This window comes from Trichomycterus rosablanca, chromosome 10, assembly GCF_030014385.1.
Source record: "Trichomycterus rosablanca isolate fTriRos1 chromosome 10, fTriRos1.hap1, whole genome shotgun sequence".
Taxonomy (NCBI): domain Eukaryota; kingdom Metazoa; phylum Chordata; class Actinopteri; order Siluriformes; family Trichomycteridae; genus Trichomycterus; species Trichomycterus rosablanca.
The window spans coordinates 13,254,554-13,275,659 of NC_085997.1; the positions used below are offsets into that span (position 1 = coordinate 13,254,554).

At 38.2% G+C, this 21,106-nt stretch overlaps 1 protein-coding gene across 3 annotated transcripts in view; it reads right to left on the reverse strand.

Annotated features, from left to right (window-relative positions):
* The window catches only part of mkxa (mohawk homeobox a), a 43,570-nt gene that overhangs the window by 17,920 nt on the left and 4,544 nt on the right, over nucleotides 1-21,106 (reverse strand). For all 3 annotated transcript variants that reach the window (XM_063003613.1, XM_063003612.1, XM_063003611.1), the window contains exons 3-4: nucleotides 12,369-12,522; nucleotides 8,068-8,397 (exon numbers count right to left, since the gene is read on the reverse strand). In XM_063003613.1, the coding sequence (XP_062859683.1) occupies nucleotides 8,068-8,397; nucleotides 12,369-12,522 (484 nt within the window). The remainder of the gene's footprint in view (nucleotides 1-8,067; nucleotides 8,398-12,368; nucleotides 12,523-21,106) is intronic.

Below are 21,106 nucleotides of genomic sequence, written 5' to 3' on the forward strand. Positions count from 1 at the left end.
CTGTACTGTAAATGTTAGAGAAATTTTAGACCTTTACTTACTCTGCAATTAGATAGTTTTATTGTTAGGTTTTTGGTTTTTGGTAAAAAAAAGTCCTTTACATTTATGTTATATGTAGTTATAATAATAATTCATTTTGGATAAATGTACAATTGATTTAAATGCCACATACTGTAGTTTGGCAATAATATTAAATCATAGTCTGTTAATTGAGCACATTTGTCTTGGTTAAAACATTTAAACATACCTAAAAAATTCTGACTAAATTTTTCACAATATCTTCAGTATTTGTTGTAATATGGACATGTATCGGCGGCACGGTGGCTAAGTGGGTAACACTGTCGCCTCACAGCGATCCCCAGGTGGGGCTGTCCAGGTCCTTTCTGTGCAGAGTTTGCATGTTCTCCCAGTGTCTGCGTGGGTTTCCTCTGGGAGCTCCGGTTTCCTCCCACAGTCCAAAAACATGCAGTCAGGTTAATTGGAGACTATTGCCCTATAGGTGAATGGGTGTGTGTATGTGTGTCTGCCCTGTGATGGACTGGCGCCCCGTCTAGGGTGTTACTGTGTGCCTAAAGCTGGGATAGGCTCCAGCACCCCTTCCCCCGCAACCCTAATTGGATAAGCGGTTAAGAAAGTGAGTAAGTGAACATGTATTGCTTCCTAAAACTCAAATGCATTTTAATACTAAATTAGTTAAGTAACTGAAATGGCAGTTATGTCCAGCCTGTGAGTTTAGGATATTATACTCAAATAATGAATGCTAAAATTGAATACCTTTTTAAGTAATATATTTTTGCTTTGACCATTTGATAATTTTAAAGCACTATTAGTACAACCTTGAATATGAGATGTATTAAACAGTCTGCTAAAATTTTTTCTATACATATTTTTGTTTCTTCACAATTTCAGCAGTTATGTAGACAGTTTTTATGTTAGAGGACAGCCTTAATTTGTGATAAGGAGCTCTGTGTCTGCAATTGACAAATTGCATAGTGTGACCTTGCCTCAGAAAATAACTGTGTGGTGTGCACTGCAACAAGCTTATCCTACACTAACATTAAGGATGTTTGGTCAAAATTTGGCAACCCTGGTAATCATGAAAGCCAATAATATGTGATTACTGAAACACTTTTGAGAATACCTGGTGTAAACAGCTATTTCTACTGATCATTTGTGATTGGATCTTCAGAGATGAATCTTAAAGCCAGGTGTAAGTAGGGCCAAAGAAAGAGAGACATAGAGATAGCGAAAGAGAGAGAGAGAGAGAGAGAGAGAGAGAGAGAGAGAGAGAGAGAGGGAGAGAGAGAGGGAGTCTGTAAAAAGCTTCAGTGTTCATTTCTAAAATTTCACCCTCCTGCTGTAAGGGTCGGAATGATCGTCTGGAATGTGGTATGAATGAGAAGCAAGCTGCGAGAGGCAGACAGAATGTGATATCTTTAAGGGAAATGATGCAAGCTGTGTAAAGTTAAAGCTTTCTGCTCTCCCCATTGTGGGGATTTAATCATTCTGCCTTGTAATACTAATTTTCTTTCAGACTGATCTCTGATCTAACCACGAGCATTAAGCATGTGCTAGAAGTTTTTAGTTGATGATGAAGAATTCTGTGTCTCATGTGCTCACATATGATTGAATAATTCATTCTTATTTTGACAACACTAAAATATATATAAGTACTTCTTTAAGGGTAGTGATTTTTTTCTTATGTGGAGGCCTCCTTGGGCCTTGTTTTTGGGTTGTTGGAGTTAGGCACCTCCTCAATAAAAAACAAACAAACAAAAAAACAACAACATTTTTAAAGAAGATGCTTTAAAAGAACCTAATTTTGCCTGGGCCAAAATGTTTTTTTTCCTCCCGATTTTGCGCACTCAGTTTTGTCTTCTGCTGCTGAGAGATACCAGATTGCATCCGAGGAGAGCACATCGCTGTACACGCCTCTTCCGACACGTGCACAGCCCTCCTCTTCTCGCCCATGCATTCTGCACAGGCGTCTCTTCCGCCAATCAGAGTCCTTACACAGCGTATGAAGACCCACCCACCCACACATAGTCTGGTCCCCACCCGGCAGTGGCTATTTTTTAAATATTTTATTATTATGTGCATAAAATCATTGGCAAATAATTTTATTTTTAAAGCAAATATAATGCACACAATATTCTATAATAATAAAATGCTAAAACATATGAAAACACCCTGTGAGTACAGCAGCACAAGGTCTCACACTACAGTGCAGCAGGAGCAGAACAACATGCAAACATTTCTTATCAGTTATGAGTTTTCTGAACAAAGACACTGTGTTCTGGTGTGCAAAAGAACACCTTGCACTGCCTCAGAGAGGAAACACAACACACACACACACACACACACACAGGAATTACAGAATATTAGTTTCAATACTAGAACCAGCATTGGCCTCAAAATCTAGATTGGTAACAAATTAGATCAGACACACCCAATTTAATGCATTTTATTTTCTGAAAATGTGTGAGGTAGGCTAACATGACACCAGCCATTGATGTAAATACTAACCACAGATCTTTTCAAAGCAATCGATTGTCAGATCTGTGACACATCACTTAGCAATAGACAGAGTGGGTCATTGTAAGAGTGGCAATGTTGGATCATTATCAGCTAGCAGGTTGTAATTAAAGATCTGATATCACTATAATTTAGAGAACCACAATAATCATAAACAACAATCTGTAAGAGTAATTTTATTATTGTATGGTATGTTCATTAAATGTATTTTTATACTAGGGACATAACTGCAGTGAAAATATGAATCTAGTGTTTATGCATGTCATCTTCAACATATCAGCTTCATAGCTTCATAGTCTGAGTCGCGGAGAGTTCAGAGCCTATCCCCTTGGACGCAAATAAGACTTCGACCTATTATTACTAATAATAATGATAATAATAACAACAACAACAACAATAATAAATTAATTAACTAACTGTAGAGTTGGGTGGCAAGATAAACATTGACAGTCTGGAAACCAGGATCTGATTTTCATCTGTAGTCACTGTCTAAAGGAGTTTTGCATGTTTTTCCAAGTTCATGTGGACTACCTTGGGTAATTAGATTTCCTACCATCTTTAAAAAATTAAAAAAAAAGTGAAATAGTCGCCCTAAAACTAATCACAGCACTGACCAGAATGAAACAGTGTACTAAATCGAGAAAAGAATGTGTGTGTATGTTGCTTGATGTATAGTTTCCATGTATGTTAATGTCATGTTTGTCACCACCTAGCTTTAATCATGTAGAATTCTTTAGACATTACATGAACATAAGAAAACAACTTGATATAATGTGCATAGTAGACAGTTTGAAGAGTTACAGACACCAACACTAGTTCCAAACTGAACTTTATCTATATTAAGGCAGATGTTATCAGTAGTTGAGAAAGTTCACTGGTTGAAATATGAATGGGATATCACGCAATGCTCAGCATGCTTATTGTATAACAGGATGTTTTGTTTTTTGTAAAACGGCCAGATTAATCTTAAGGTTTCTTTTTTAAAATTAATGTTTAAGAGCACATTAAAATCAGCAGCTGCTAAAAGGATAATTAAAGTATCAGTAAAAGTCTGTAAGGCTCAAAACAAGCAGCCAGTTTCATAACATATAGGTTATTAAAGTACAGCACACTGACTAGATCTAGAACATTTTTGGAACTGGAAGCATTCTACAAAATCAAGAACAGCAAAAGTAAAAGGAACTAAGTAGCATCACAGCCAGCAGAGGTGTTCAGCATGATTAATCCTGAATTACACACATTTTGGCTGTATATTACATATTGGTCACACAGGCCACTACAAAGTGTGTAGAAGACATTAAGTTATAGTGCATGTACTGCATGTATGTAAAGAGTACAAAGCCATTTGGGATTTGGCTAACCTTGACTATAATGATACATCCACTCTGCAAGAAAGTATAACACTTAGTGTTATAGCATTGTGTCATAGCAAAAGTGGTGTTTGATCTGTATCGAGCAAACAGAATGCCTTCATTTGTCATGTCTACACAAACAAGTGTACAATACAGTGACACTTTTCCACATCTCAGCTTGTTTGGCAGCATGGATCAGAGCACAGAAGCAGCCAATGGACGTCGCCCCTGAAGCCAACAGGGCTAAGGGCCTTGTTCAAGGGCCCAACAGTGGCTGTATGGCATCTCCGAGTCGGAATTCAAACCACAACCTTCCACTAGGTAACCAACAGCTCTACCCACTAGTCTAGCAGTGTCTTATTTGTGGTGACTTGTCACATTTTTGTCAAAGAATTTAAAGTATTACCATTTTGTTAGATTTGACAGAGAGCTTAAATGTGTTTTAATCAACAGATTGGTTATGAGCTTAAGGTTTAAAACTATTTACATATACCAAGTGCTTAGAGACTTTGTTGTTAGGTCAATAACTAACTACAATAACTAATAACAGGCTATTCAACTACCGAGCATCAATGAAAATTGTATAATGTACTCCAGGATAATGTACTCCGAACCCAGGACTTTTTTGCCCTGCAGAATATAATGTTATTTTTTTCCTGCATGTTATGTATTCTCTGCAGCCAACACATGCTAAATTAGAGTCTTAACCTGGTAGGCATCCTTTCTTATAACCATGGTAATGACTGCCTTAATATAAGTCAAATAATACTGACAACCACATCAGAGCAATTTTCTTTTTCTGTAGTTTTTAGACTCTGATCAGAATAAAGTGATTGGTAAAGATAAATGAATAAATTATAATACTAATAGTGGGGTACATATTTGACAAACAAATTACTTTAGTAGCCTCATTTTATAGACTTAAACATTTAAACCACTAACCCTCATGTGTTGCTACAAAGATTCTTGTTACAGAATCACAATTGGCTTTACAAGACTACATGTGGGGTACAAGGAAAATTGTGTAAATTTTATTTTTAGCTGAGCCATGCCATTACGGTTTGTCTGGTCTGTCATTCAGGACATAAGGGGGGAAATTCGTCTGGCTAAAATCACCACAAATGTGGACAGACTGTTCACACATGCACACATAACATTAATAGACTATTGCAAAATTAGCACTCATAAAGGAACTACCCTGACATACCAAACACCAGTTACACATGACCTTAGTCACACTATTCAGTGTATTTACAAAATACTCCTAAACTTGAACTCCCTGACTCTGACACAGACCTCCTTTGGCCTTGACCACTATCTCTTGTTCATTGTATTCTTTCACACTGGTTGTTGTGAAGACATATAACTTTGGACATTGTTGTGACTAGGTTGTTCACACCTTGGTTTATAGAAAGGAACATGGATTACAGAGAGATAAACAGCAGTAAGGATGTGAGTGGAAACATAACACACGGGTTGAATGAAAAACATCTGTGTGCACTTGACAGAAAACATATGACAGTAAATTAAAGAAGACAGTGGGTAATATCAATCCAAGTTTTATGTGGGCCACATAAGTAAACGTTTCATAGCCACCTAACAAACTGTACACAGATTCAGTTGGAAATATTGTTCTCTTCACATATTAACCTATAATTTTAATGATTGTAATTTCAGTAAGAAATGCTGTTATTTGCATGTATTTAGTTTGCAGCATCACACAGATGATGTGTCAATGAAGCGCTTGATTGGCTTTCTAACGAGTTCGTGTTTTACTTCACAACCGGGAAAAGTTTGGAGGTTTTTAATTATAAGCACATGTACAAAATAACGGATTATATTCCTCATGGGACACATGGTTCTAAATTTAATATCATCTGGAACAACATCAGCTAAGATAAGCAGTATTATGGATTTTTTGCTGTGTTTGGGATTTTGGCCGCTGTGCCGTAATTTGCAATGAAAACAAAACGTTAGTTTAAGCTTTTAACTGGTACCTAGGAAAGTAAAGGCACTAAGTAAAACGACAAAATACAGTCGCTAATCTGTTGTTGTTTTTTATCTGAATGTACATATTATTTGTTTATTTCTACGCTACATTTCCAATATATGTTTTGTTTATATTATATTGACTCATGACTTGACTCGGACTCTAGCCTAAAGACTCGTGACTTGACTCGGACTCTAGCCTAAAGATTTGTGACTCGACTCGGACTCGTATTTTGTGACCTGTGAACATCTCTGGTCTACAGTTGTATGTGCTTTACAATCTAAGAAAGACCATTTCAAACATGTCAGTTTTATGATACTTGCTTAACTTAAACATAAAACCTAAGGGAGCTTTAATGACATCCCATTATAAATCCATAAGTCCACCTTTGCAGCTATAACAGTTTGCACTCTGCTGGGAAGACTTTCTACAAGATTTTGGTGTGTGTTTGTGGGATGTTTGTCAATTCATCCAGAGGAGCATTTGTAAGCTCAGACACTGGTTGGGCGGGAGGACCTAGCTTGGAATCTCTGTTCTAGTTCATCCCAAAGGTGTATGATGGGGTTGAGGTGTGCAGACCAGTCAAGTTCTTCCACACCAAACTCACCCAACCATGCCTTTATGGACCTTGCTTTGTGCACTGAGGCACAGTCATGATGGAACAGAAAAGGACCTTCCCCAACCTATTCCCACAAATTTAAAAGCATATAATTGTTCAAAATGTTTTGGTATGCTGTAGCATTAAGATTTTCCTTCACTGGAACTAAGGGGTCTACGCTGACCTCTGATATCTGAAAAACAACCCCATAACATTATTCCTCCTCCACCAATCTTTACAGCTGGCACAATGCAGTCATGTAGGTATTTTTTTCCTGATATGGGGAGAACCCAGACCTGTCTATTAGGCTGCCAGACAGAAGCGTTATTCATCTCCACTGCTCTAGAGTCCAGTGGTGGTGTGCTTTACACCACTCCATCCAATGCTTGCCATTGTGCTTGGTGATGCAAGGCTTACATTCAGCTACTTGGCCATGAAAACAAATGCCATTTCTAATCAGCGACAGACATCGGACATTGGCACATTAAGGCGCCAATTTTGGACCAGTGTCACCCATGTTACTGCAATTTCGTGGCAGACCTTTTTATATGGGCACCAAGAAAAGACTAGCTACAGTCAATCCTATCACTAACAAGGAATCAGAACACAGCACTACATTTTTACAAGTTTATTAACAATAAACAACATAATTTATGCATTATTGCATTGTTTCCTTCCAGTCTGGTCATATCCAGTTACCCATTTACATTTCGCTACCTCTACCGTCACAGCAGATTTTGACCATTTTCAGAAGAGCCAAAATAAACTTAATAAACTCAAATATATTAAATTTTTAATATGTTTCAATAATTAAATTCCTGACAATTGTCTGTAAACTACAACTTTATATCAGGCCTAATTATGCAAGTGGTGCTCATTGGACCAGTAGTAGTTCAGTAGATAAGATACTAGACTAGTAATTAGATGGTTGCTGGTTTAAGCCTACTACTGTCAAGTTGCCAGTGTTGGGTCCTTGACCATAGCCCTCAATTCTCAATTGCTTGAATTGTATTATTTCACAACTGTTAATTGCTTTACATAAAAGTGTCCACTAAATGCTATAAATAAAAATGTACTTTAAACTGCTGATCATAAAACTTTGATTTCAAGTCCAAGCAACCACTGTTGGACCAATGAATAAGGCTGCAATATACTTTTTCAGATGTGCATCTGACAATTGAAACAAATGTCAGAAAACATTGTGCTTTTATTGTTGAACCACAAGCAATAAAAACTAAATTTTTTACATTTCAATATGGTTTGCACAGTGATTGCATTAGCCTCAGAGCTTCAGTTTGAGAACTAATGAAACAAACATGTCTTGGCAGAATGACTCTACATTTGGAGTGGAAAGTTGTGCATAATATTACACACTTTTACATCATGGTCACTGTTTCATTTCAAACCAAATATGTGTACAGAGCCAAAACAACAAAAATGTGCAGGGAGAGAGAGGAAAAAGACAGATATACAGCAACTATCCAGCAATGGATGAGCATTAACACACAGCTGAAACCTTCATTAAACCCCACACTTAGACCAGACAGAAGACTGAGTGTATAATAAGCACTAAAAGACTTGTAGTTTCTTACCTGTACGATACACAAAGTTGGCTTCTGTCTCTGAGCAAGACGGCGACAGGAGGTCTTCATCATACTCGTTGGAGCTGAAGGAGCCAGAGTGATTCCTTTTGCGGGCATCTGACATGCCGTTAGCCACCATCACATGACGCAGCGAGTCGTTCAAGTAGCGGTGAAGCAGGCTGCTCTTGTATTTAGGTGGGGACACATAGTCCTCAGCCAGAGAGGCATCTGTGGCTGCCTGAAGGCTTGCGCCCATGCTGCTGCCTTCTTTTTTGATGACGCTTTGATATATGGGCTTACTGAATTCACCCACCTGAGCTCGAGCAGTTGGGTCACCATCTAAGGAAAGAACAGAGACAACCCCCAAACTTTTAAACATTTAATGCTATGTTATACCTTACATACAAGGCAGAACATAGCACAGTGGTTAGTGGTATAAATGTTCTGTGACATGTTATCTATGTGTCAGCATGAATTTTTCCTCTGGTGTAAGTGTACGGGTGCCTCGTATTCCCACCACTGACTTAGTGTTTTGGACCTACTGGAACCCTGATTCTTTTTTTTAATCAGGATAAAGCATTAAATGCCTTCCGTCAGCACTAACGCATATGTGCACACTGTTGGGCTATTTATATTATTGATATTATTTTTTAGTATGGCTGCATCACAACTACTATCATCCCAACTGTGGATCAGCAAACAAATGTGACTTTAAAGGCAGTTTTATGGCAACAGTGGGTTGGTTCTGCATAGCTTTAGAGGTCCAGATTTAATTCTTACCTCCGTTTCCACACAACTTTCAAAAACATACCAGAAAATGTACAGGTAACTTAATGTGGAGCGAGTGAGTGAGAGCATGCATGCCTTGTGACTGGCGTGAACCAACTGGTGACCTGTTGGTTGTGCATTTTTACTTTGAGCTCAGTGTTTCTATACCTACTTCAGCCTGATCCTGATCATGTTTTGAGTATTCCATGATCAGGTTTTTGGTATTCCGCACTTGACAGTTGTACAATATTGGGCTATTTGGGTTAATAATGGGTTTTAATAGACTTGAGTTGTGGCAGCCGAATTATTGCTTAAAAAAACTACTCAACATTTACAAACTGATTTTCCCCAAATGAAAAGGGCCCTCAGCTTGTTTTGTGTTACAGTGTAACTAAAGCTACTTATCTAGCTCACACAGCTGCCAGTTTGGTGTCCTGTACAGGAGATTGTTTAAAGCAAATGTCTGTGACTTCACTAGTGACATTAAAATTTTATACTGTACCCATTAAGCATAGGTCATAGCTATAACAACCAACATGGATAAGCAAGCGGGGATGGTATCTGGGTACAGCAGATACAACAACATTGTTGCTGCCCCTAAAGCTACAGCAATCCTGGTTTGATTTCCCCCTTTAAATTTTTTTAAGGAAAGGACTGATGATACAGCTGTTAATGAATGTTACTACAATCTGCACAAATTAACTGAAATCTGCTTGTAGTGGAAAATGTAGACACACTAATAAATTAAGATCAATAAATGACTCAAATTTGTCCTGCAGTATGATTAACATGCTTTTATCACAGCTCTAGCTTCGTTAGTCAGCTGGCCGAACACTCCTGCCCCCAAACAGACCAAAACCTTGCAGGACTAAACCATCTGGATTGAATTAAACTAAATTACACATTAAAGCCACACCATGGAAGCTACACTGTAAGTGAGACAGACAGGAACGATACGGTGCTGAAGAACTAAGTTCCTTTTGCATGGCTGAGTCGAGGTCGGGCTGAATCATAGATCACCTCCATGCCAGGTCTCTACAGTTTCGTTTGGGCCATGGTGCAGCATTGTCTTTCCAAGACCCAATTACAATCACAGCCTTTGCTTATCAGAACCACATGTAACAGGCTCTCCACTTTCACAAACAGCGTCCATGTTCAGAGTTATATTTTAGTGATCAGTGTGTGTAACTTAGCATCTCCTTGGAGACAAGATTAAACACAACAGAAGTCGGATAAGGACCATGGTGGCCCGTATATCCAAAGTTCTCTAATTGAACACATCAATAGGGGCCCGGTGTTTGGTTCTTTAATTTTACATGGAAGCTAAGAGATAAACATTACTCAATCGGAAATTCACCTCAACCAAAATCTTTACATATATGTTCATATGTAATACTAAGCCTCATCATAAGCTTAATACAAAAATCTAAATATTTGGTGATACCCAGAGAACGATGGGTTCCTCTTTTCAGCCTGGTGTCTCTTAGAACTTAATTTCAAATAACCTACACTGTTAAAACATTATTGTTGAATAAAGTAAATTGTATTAAGTTTAATTCTTTTAATTCTTCTAATTAATAAACACAAGTAAGTACAAGAAAAAAACCCCACTAAATTATTTTTATATACAACCCCAAATCAAAAAAAGTTGGGACAGAATGGAAAATGCAAATAAAATAAAAATGTAGTGTTCCTTACATTTACTTTGACTTTTATTTGATTGCAGACAGTTTGAGATATTTCATGTGTTGTCTGCTCAACTTCATTTCATTTGTTAATATACATTCCTGCATTTCAGCCCTGCAACACATTCCAAACAAAGTTGAGACGGGGGCTATTTAGGGCTAGTAATGAGGTGAAAGGCTTAGATGAGCAAGGATGATCAGATGATCTCCAGTTTGTCAACAAATGTGTGAGAAAATGATTGAAATGTTTACAAACAATGAACCTCAAAGAAAGATTGGAAGGGATTTGCATATTTCTCCATCTACAGTGTGGACCAATGACGAAAAGGACCATCCAGACTGTTCTCAGCAACAAGTCCAAAAGCCAGGGTCTGTCATGGTATGGGGCTGTGTCTGTGCTCTTGGCAAAGGTCATTTACACTTCTGTGATGGCAGCATTAATGCAGAAAAGTACATTGAGATCTTAGAGCAACATATGCTGCCTTTAAGACATCATCTTTCTCAGAGACATCCATGCATTTTTCAACAAGACAATGCAAAACCACATGCTGCACACATTACAAAGCCATGGCTGAGGAAGAAGAGGGTACGGGTACTGGACTGGCCTGCCTGCAGTCCTGACCTGTCCCCAATAGAGAATGTGTGGAGAATTTTTAAACAAAAAATGCGACAACGACGACCCTGTACTGTTGCACATCTTAAGACGTGTTTGCAGGAAGAATTAAACAAAACAAAACCTGAAACACTAAATCACTTGGTCTCCTCGGTGCCAAAACGTCTTTCAAGTGTGGTGAAAAGGAATGGCAACATTACAAAGTGGTAAATGCTTAACTGTCCCAACTTTTTTTGGAATGTGTTGCAGGCCTGAAATGCAGGAATGGCTGTTTATTAATAAATGAAATGAAGTTGAGCAGATAAAACATGAAATATCTCAGGTTCATCCTGTCTGCAATCAAATAAAAGTCAAAGTAAATGTAAGAAACTCTGTGTTTTTTTTTTATTATTTGCATTTTCCATGCTGTCCCAACTTTTTCTGATTTGGGGTTGTACAAGAGAGCCTGACTGACAGATTCATCTGAACATATTATCAGAAGCAAGCAAAGTTAAAAAAAAAAAAAAAAAAAAAAAAAAAAAAAAGATAAATAAAGTAAAAAATGAGTATGCGAATAGTCAAGGTTGTTGCCACCCGGTGTATTAGTGCCTTGTACAAAGTATTTTTGGCTGAAAACAGTCACACTGTGACCTTGACCAGGAGAAAAGCAATACAATAGCTTTATATCCAAAGGAAAACTAAAGCAGAAAATGTCAGACTCAAAAATGGCTTGGCCGCCTGTATAAATTTGTGATATAGGGAAATGAGATTTTTGGCTGAACCCATTTTTAAACAACTGTATTTAAGGAAGATTACCAAATTGTGCTGGGCTCTGATCATACAGAAAAAGAGCCGCGCTTGTCTGATTTATGTGGTGTTAGTTTCTAAGTGAAGCAAGTGTGTGCTCATTAAAGCTGTTAATGTTGAATATCATCCAGCATTTGTGTTAATCTTTTTGTGTAAGTTCGTTTTTATCACTGGAAAGTCACTAATGTTTTGAACATTTTAGTTGCTTTGTTACGGTTTCCTTAACTTCTGCACACTAAGATTAACCTTGGCCCTTATACAAAGAAGGGGTTAAAACAAGGATGTGAGAGGTTTAGTGGTGATGGAGAGAAGATTGTGCTTTCACACTCTTGAAAGTTCTTATTCCTTTTCTTCTTATATACACTTAGGTCTAGTGCAGATTACATGGAAGAAATACAAAAGAAAAAGCTGTGACTGAGCCCTGTGATTGTGTGCATGCATGTGTGTGTGTGTGATACCTTCTGAGCAGGAGTCATCGCTGCTAATGCTAAGTCTTTCAGCATTGCCCTGCACGTATTTGTTATAGAGTTTAATCCTGAGAGCCCAGCTGAGATCTGGCTGTCGCACTGTGTTCTTCAACCGCCGCCGTGCATTTGCAAACCAGTTAGAAACCTGAAAAAAGCCGGAAAAAATAAAGCATTTTTTGTTAGCTGGGCTAGGAGGTACATATAGTGCAGCCCAAATGACTGAAATCAAAAGTAAATAAAAATGCAACTTCTTGTTTTTCTTTACAGATATTAAACCTCACTGCTTTGCAATTACTTGAAGACCAAATTACATCAAAGGGAGCAGACGGGTATAGACTTTTCTCCATGCCACCTGACCTAAATGCCATGAAGCATTTATGGAGCAACTGAAGAAAAAGAACGTCATGTTTTCAAGGATGCTGGGATACCATGGATCAACAAAATATCTTAGCCAATTACTTGGCATTTAAAACATACAAAATACTAAGATATTCTGAAATTCATGTACATAAAAGTTGATTATATGATATGCTGAAACATTATTTGTAATAAAAACACTGTTGCATTAAAGAAAAATGCAAAATAGAATCATTTTAACTTTTGACCTCCACTATACAGGTATACTGCCTGATGTTAGAACAGTGTCTACCAGTAGAGAGTTGACTTTGGTATAGATTGATCATTATAGCTATGCTGTAAACTTTAACAAAACAGTGCTGCTTATCTTACATAACTGCAAAATATAGGTGCTCGAGTGGCACAGTGGTAAATTATGTTAGACCATTACTTCTAAGATCCAGGGTTTAAATCATCACTCAGTGGTGCTACTGGCTGTTTGGGTGTCTACATACAGATATGACTAGTTATGTCTGGGATTGGGGGGATGGGGGTGTTGGCAGTTGGCTGAGGCTCCTCGATGAATTGCCATCCTGTCCGGACACTGTTAATGCATTGTGCCCAGTGATTCTGGGAAAGCCTTAACTTTTTTATTATTGCAGAGTGCACTAATGTCACAATCTGTAAAACTGTCTGGTAAATTTACTGCTATAGTAAAGCACATCTTTATCTGTTATTCTGTATTCAGTACTCAATAATCTAATTAGGTTAACATGCAAATTTGTTTACAAGGAGGTAGCAGAATTCAGAATAAGCACCTAGGTTGATGGTGATGTTAATACAGGTCCTTCTCAAAAAATTAGCATATTGTGATAAAGTTCATTATTTTCCATAATGTAATGATAAAAATTAAACTTTCATATATTTTACATTCATTGCACACCAACTGAAATATTTCAGGTCTTTTATTGTTTTAATACTGATGATTTTGGCATACAGCTCATGAAAACCCAAAATTCCTATCTCAAAAAATTAGCATATTTCATCCGACCAATAAAAGAAAAGTGTTTTTAATACAAAAAAAGTCAACCTTCAAATAATTATGTTCCGTTATGCACTCAATACTTGGTCGGGAATCCTTTTGCAGAAATGACTGCTTCAATGCGGCGTGGCATGGAGGCAATCAGCCTGTGGCACTGCTGAGGTGTTATGGAGGCCCAGGATGCTTCGATAGCGGCCTTAAGCTCATCCAGAGTGTTGGGTCTTGTGTCTCTCAACTTTCTCTTCACAATATCCCACAGATTCTCTATGGGGTTCAGGTCAGGAGAGTTGGCAGGCCAATTGAGCACAGTAATACCATGGTCAGTAAACCATTCACCAGTGGTTTTGGCACTGTGAGCAGGTGCCAGGTCGTGCTGAAAAATGAAATCTTCATCTCCATAAAGCTTTTCAGCAGATGGAAGCATGAAGTGCTCCAAAATCTCCTGATAGCTAGCTGCATTGACCCTGCCCTTGATAAAACACAGTGGACCAACACCAGCAGCTGACATGGCACCCCAGACCATCACTGACTGTGGGTACTTGACACTGGACTTCAGGCATTTTGGCATTTCCTTCTCCCCAGTCTTCCTCCAGACTCTGGCACCTTGATTTCCGAATGACATGCAAAATTTGCTTTAATCCGAAAACAGTACTTTGGACCACTGAGCAACAGTCCAGTGCTGCTGTTTCTGGTTCAAAAGTGGCTTGACCTGGGGAATGCGGCACCTGTAGCCCATTTCCTGCACACGCCTGTGCACGGTGGCTCTGGATGTTTCTACTCCAGACTCAGTCCACTGCTTCCGCAGGTCCCCCAAGGTCTGGAATCGGCCCTTCTCCACAATCTTCCTCAGGGTCCGGTCACCTCTTCTCGTTGTGCAGCGTTTTCTGCCACACTTTTTCCTTCCCACAGACTTCCCACTGAGGTGCCTTGATACAGCACTCTGGGAACAGCCTATTCGTTCAGAAATTTCTTTCTGTGTCTTACCCTCTTGCTTGAGGGTGTCAATGATGGCCTTCTGGACAGCAGTCAGGTCGGCAGTCTTACCCATGATTGCAGTTTTGAGTAATGAACCAGGCTGGGAGTTTTTAAAAGCCTCAGGAATCTTTTGCAGGTGTTTAGAGTTAATTCGTTGATTCAGATGATTAGGTTAATAGCTCGTTTAGAGAACCTTTTCATGATATGCTAATTTTTTGAGATAGGAATTTTGGGTTTTCATGAGCTGTATGCCAAAATCATCAGTATTAAAACAATAAAAGACCTGAAATATTTCAGTTGGTGTGCAATGAATCTAAAATATATGAAAGTTAAATTTTTATCATTACATTATGGAAAATAATGAACTTTATCACAATATGCTAATTTTTTGAGAAGGACCTGTATGTTACCTTTCCTGTGCTCAGCAGGTTTTAGGGGGTATGACCTTAATAACTGTCATTTTGAATTGGCATGACCAGTGATTAAATGAATAACAAATAAAGCATTGTGAGGTTCACTTGAAATCTTGTGATCTTGATATTTGTAATCTTGAAATTAAAATTACTTCATGCATTCATAAGTAAAGTGATACAATAAGATAATAATTGTATTGTTAGTGTGCATGTTAACCTCACTGATAAAGAAAGGGAATTTGGTAATACTGGCCTGTTTACTGCAACAAAGTACATTTTCAAAATGCTTACAATGAGCAACCTAATGTAACATTATTTTAACACATTATTTTTAACAGAGACTATGATGGGTGCTTATTTTGGCCTCCACTGTCCCTCATCTAATAACACTTGCCTTTGTCCACACGCCATCTGTCTTCATGCAATAAAGGCACTGTTTAACCTGGGCTTCTCTATTTCACAGGGACCGGAGACCATTAGATGTTAAACTAGAATAACGTTTCATGCCCAATAGACTTCAAGTGGCTTATGACAGACCGTGCACTGGGACAGTTCTTCATGCTAGACTACTTATTCCCACTAAGCTCCAAGCTCTGATCTTAGCTTTATTTTAAGATCATATTCTGCTAAGAAAAGTCCCACTGTCAGGCTCCTCTTGAGATGGCCTTCAGTTTTAATAGGCGAGATGGAAGCCAGTGGCATATAAAGGAAACAAATGAGGCGGTGTATGGCTGGTCTGGATCTGGTATGTGATTAAGAATCACGAGAGGCACATGGATCCAGAAGATTAGTCAATAGACATTGAAATAGAGTCCAGTGAGGAATGGTGCAGATTTCCCAAAGTCATTTGTCAGTATCAATCCACAACTGAGTGAGTGCTAACATTCGGCAGACATATTCACATTTCCATTGTGATGATGTGTGCTGTGTTTGTGTGGGTTTATATGGCTGTTTGTATTTACTGAAATAAAGTAATAAAGGTGGATTAAACCTTGAGATAAACAGTGAACTGAACAAAAAAGTAAAGTCAATGTACTTTACTAAGTTACTGAGTAACTTAAAAAAATGTATAAAGAATATACACCTCCTGTAAGCTTATGTTTAAAGTGTTCTGAAGACTTTTGTTTACTAAAGCGTAAGGTGTTTTTTTTTTTGTGTGCAATTGCTTGTAATTAAAACAGGTGGGTTTTGAAAATTATTATTATTTTTTTTGCAAAAGACTTGCTGCAGATGTTTAATCTTGCTTTAATATGCCTTGACTATACTGAAGGAATTGATCACCATTCCTACTAAAGATGTTCAATACCTAAGTTATGATAATATTGGAGAACACTGTCACTGTTGACTATTCCTATTTTACACAGGCTGTTAAGCATTCAGTTGTACACGTCACGATCAGCCATGACATTAAAACCACCTCCTTGTTTCTACACTCCACTTACCATATAGAAGCACATTATAGTTCTACAATTACTGACTGTAGTCCATCTTTTTTTCTACATACCTTTTTAGCCTGCTTTCACCCTGTTCTTCAATGGTCAGGACCCCCACAGTACCACCACAGAGCAGGTATTATTTAGGTTGTGGATCATTCTCAGCACTGCATTGACAATGACATGGTGCTGGTGTGTTAGTGTGTGTTGTGCTGGTATGAGTGGATCAGACACAGCAGTGCTGCTGGAGTTTTTAAATACCGTGTCCACTCACTGTCCACTCTATTAGACACTCCTACCTAGTTGGTGCACCTTGTAGAAGTAAAGTCAGAGACGATCGCTCATCTATTGCTGCTGTTTGAGTTGGTCATCTTCTAGACCTTCATCAGTGGCCACAGGACCCTGCCCACGGGGCGCTGTTGGTTGGATGTTTTTGGTTGGTGCACTATTCTCAGTCCAGCAGGGACAGTGAGGTGTTTTAAAACTCCATCAGTGCTGCTGTGTCTTATCCACTCATACCAGCACAACACATACTAACACACCACCACCATCAGTGTCACTGCAGTGCTGAGAATGACCCACCACCCAAATAATACCTACTCTGTGGTGGTCCTGGGAGAGTCCTGACTATTGAAGAACAGTATGAAAATGGGCTAAAGTGCTCCTATATGGTAAGTGGAGCTGATAAAATGGACAGTGAGTGTAGAAACAAGGAGGTGGTTTTAATGTTATGGCTGATCAGTATATGTTTAAACCTTAAAATATTGGTTTATCTTAATACGCTTTATGTCAGTTGGTTCATCTAACTCTATGTGCAGATCTGGATTTTGAATAATCATTTTAACCATGCTAAGAACTTGTTTAACCAGATATGGTAACATTAAGCAAACACTTGATAAAGTATGAAAAGGAAAACTCCTAATGCACCAATGAAAAGGACTGATATGATGTGTTAACATTTGCAAAAATGTTAAAAACTGCAGTGTAGACTTTCATTCATTTCTGGAACACACTTATAGTTATTTAACATGAACTTGACAGAAGTTAAAGTTGTATTCACATATATACACTTACAGTATATAATAGTACTGTTATATACAGCTTTCAAAGGATCCTATCAACTCTATGAATTAAAATGAAATGATCTATGTGTATTTAATCCGTTCAAAATAGTTGCATTTTCTGTAACACTGGTTAAAATGCTGGCCACAGCCACAGTGGCTGATGAGCTACTACGATTACTTTAGTTCTTGCCAGTAACAAAGAATTTGAAGGTTTTTAAGCACAGACATCTGCTGATATCTGATCATCAAGTGAGTGAAACAAATGCCAGTCCAAAACCAAATCCAATCCAAATGCTAGCTCTCTGTGTTTGTAGATTTGTGAGTGCACCCACCTGCAAACACTCATGATCAGCTCATATTAATACTAAATTAATCTCTGAGGTCAGCCAGAGTAATGTCTCATTTGTAAATTGGTGTTTATATGTGCGTGAAATCACAGTACGACTCGATTTGACACAGCCAGAGAGAAAGGGGGAGGTGCACCACATACACTAATCAGCCATAACAGTCATAAAAACACCTGCATAATATTGCATAGGTACTTCTAGTGCCACCAAAACAGCTCTGACCCATCGAGGCATGGACTTCCCAAGACATTTAAAGGCGGCTTATGGTATCTGGTACCAAGACATTAACAGTAGATACTGTGACAGTCCTGTGAGTCCATGTATCAGACTTGTTTGTCCAGCACATCTCACAGAAGCTCAATTAGATTAAGATCTGGAAAATTTGGAGGCCAAATCAATACTCTAAACTTTTGTCACGTTCCTTAAACTATTCCTGAGCCTATTTATGGACCCATTGTAAGTGCAGGGGTACAGGGGTCAGCATGGACACTCTGACTAATCTATGGCTATGCAACCTCATATGCAGCAAGCTGTGATGCAATGTATGTTCTGACACTAGCTTTCATTCCCCATGTGAATCAGTAAGCCTTGAACGTCAGTGACTTTGTTGCCTTGTTCTTTCTTGGACCACTTTTGGTAGATACTGACAGTTCCTGCCAGGAACTTTTCACAACTTTTCTTTTTGGAGATGCACTGTCAAAACTGCTTGCAACACGTCAACTTCATGAATTGTTCATTTGATGCCTAATATATTCCACCTCATGACAGATGCCATTGTAATGAGATCCATCAAAAACCAATGCTATTCACTTGGTTTGATTTTAACACTGATTCACATGTCTGATCATCTAATTTTAAATCTAAAATCTGCTTTTAATTAGTTAGTTTATTTAAAGTCTCAGTTAATATTACTGGTTTGTCATCACACCTGATGCCCAAGCAAAGGAAAAGCAGGAAATCTGTAGGATTTGCACCTTTAAGGCTATAATAAAGGCATCTGCTCTAAGGTAATATAAAGGCCTCTGTTCTAATGCTTAAATATTAATACTCTGATTTAATGCTAGATTGCACAAATCTAAAATAGATGGTAAACAAGTATTTAACAAATTTTGCTTTTCTTTCAAACCAAATTCCAAAAAAATGGGACAGTAGAAAGAATATGTGAACAACAACAATAATGTTTTGCTAATCCTTTTGTCCTTTTAATTGAAAATAATAATACATAGATGCTTGTTAAATATATTCCCAGCAAAACATAAATGTTAGAACAGGGCCAATTTTACTAACATTCACTTTGTATTTGGAAAAGTAGAATTTTCTTCCAATTTTTGTTGAAATATCACTGAAGCTACTCAGTAGTATGGGTCTCTGTTATTATACATTGCAGTTCTCAGTGCACTGCAGGATTTTTAATAAAGAACAGGTCTGGACAGCAGGCAGGTCAGTCTGGCACCTGCACTCTTATACAAAACCACACTGAACATGTGTAACGTGCAAAATGTGACTTGGCATTGTCTTGATGAAACAAGCATTGACATCCCTGAAAAAACAAAAGTTGGCTAAATGTGTATTTACTCCTCAGCAATAATGGTGCCTTCACATATTTGCAAGTAATCATGTTATTGGCACAAACACATACACCATTTGGGATAACAACTGGGATAAACATAATGAAGAATAAAATGGAGAAATAAATGTTATTTCCAAAAATAAAATTCAAAGGTGAAAGTGCCAGACCGCAGCACCTGTTTCCACTTTGCATCACTTTTGATAGATGGCTTCTGCTTTGTGTAGTAAACACAGTACTCTACAAATCTAGATGTAAATGCATTTTTATGTTCTTTATACATAGTGACCTCTTAAAATGTCTTTAATCTCTCAATTTTTGCAATTTCTTGCAGTTGTGCTTTAATAAGCATCTGCTCACAGTCACAAAACTGGCAAATATCAACCCAACCTTGCATGTAAATGACTGCACCTGTTATACCAGAAGTGAGAACATTACCTGTTACATATGCATCAGTCGTTTTTGATGATTCAACACATTTTCCAGTCTTCCATAACTGTTGCAAGCATTAAATTAAGAACTGGCACATTTTACAATAAGTTGATAAAGTAAATCATCAGATAGCTCTTTTCTCTTATTTGTTTTAATTAATTACATGTAAAATACAGTTTACACATCACTGCTTTTTTTTTTACCTACTGTCCCATATTTGTTTGGAAGTTGGTTTGCATGACCACATACACCGATCAGCCATAACATTAAAACCACCTCCTTGTTTCTACACTTACTGTCCATTTTATCAGCTCCACTTACCATATAGAAGCACTTTGTAATTCTACAATTACTGACTGTAGTCCATCTGTTTCTCTACATACTTTTTTTAGCCTGCTTTCACCCTGTTCTTCAATGGTCGGGACCCCCACAGGACCACTACAGGGCAGGTATTATTTGGGTGGGGGATCATTCTCAGCACTGCAGTGACACTGACATGGTGGTGTGTTAGTGTGTGTTGTGCTGTCATGAGTAGATAAGATTTTTAAACACCTCACTGTCACTGCTGAACTGAGAATAGTCCACCAACCAAAAATATATCCAGCCAACAGTGCCCCGTAGGCAGCGTCCTGTGACCACTGATGAAGGTCTAGAAGATGACCAACTCATCAGCAGCAATAGATGAGCGATCGTCTCTGACTTTACATCTACAAGGTGGACCAACTAGGTATGAGTGTCTAATAGAGTGGACAGTGAGTGGACATGGTATTTAAAAACTCCAGCATCGCTGCTGTGTCTGATCCACTCATACCAGCACAACACACACTAACACACCACCACCATGTCAGTGTCACTGCAGTGCTGAGAATGACCCACCACCCAAATAATACCTGCTCTGTAGTGGTCCTGGGGGAGTCCTGACCATTGAAGAACAGCATGAAAGGGGGCTAACAAAGCATGCAGAAAAACAGATGAACTACAGTCAGTGATTGTAGAACTACAAAGTGCTTCTATATGGTAAGTGGAGCTGATAAAATGGACAGTGAGTGTAGAAACAAGGAGGTGGTTTTAATGTTATGGCTGATTGGTGTATATTCATTTTAAAACTACACATAATGTC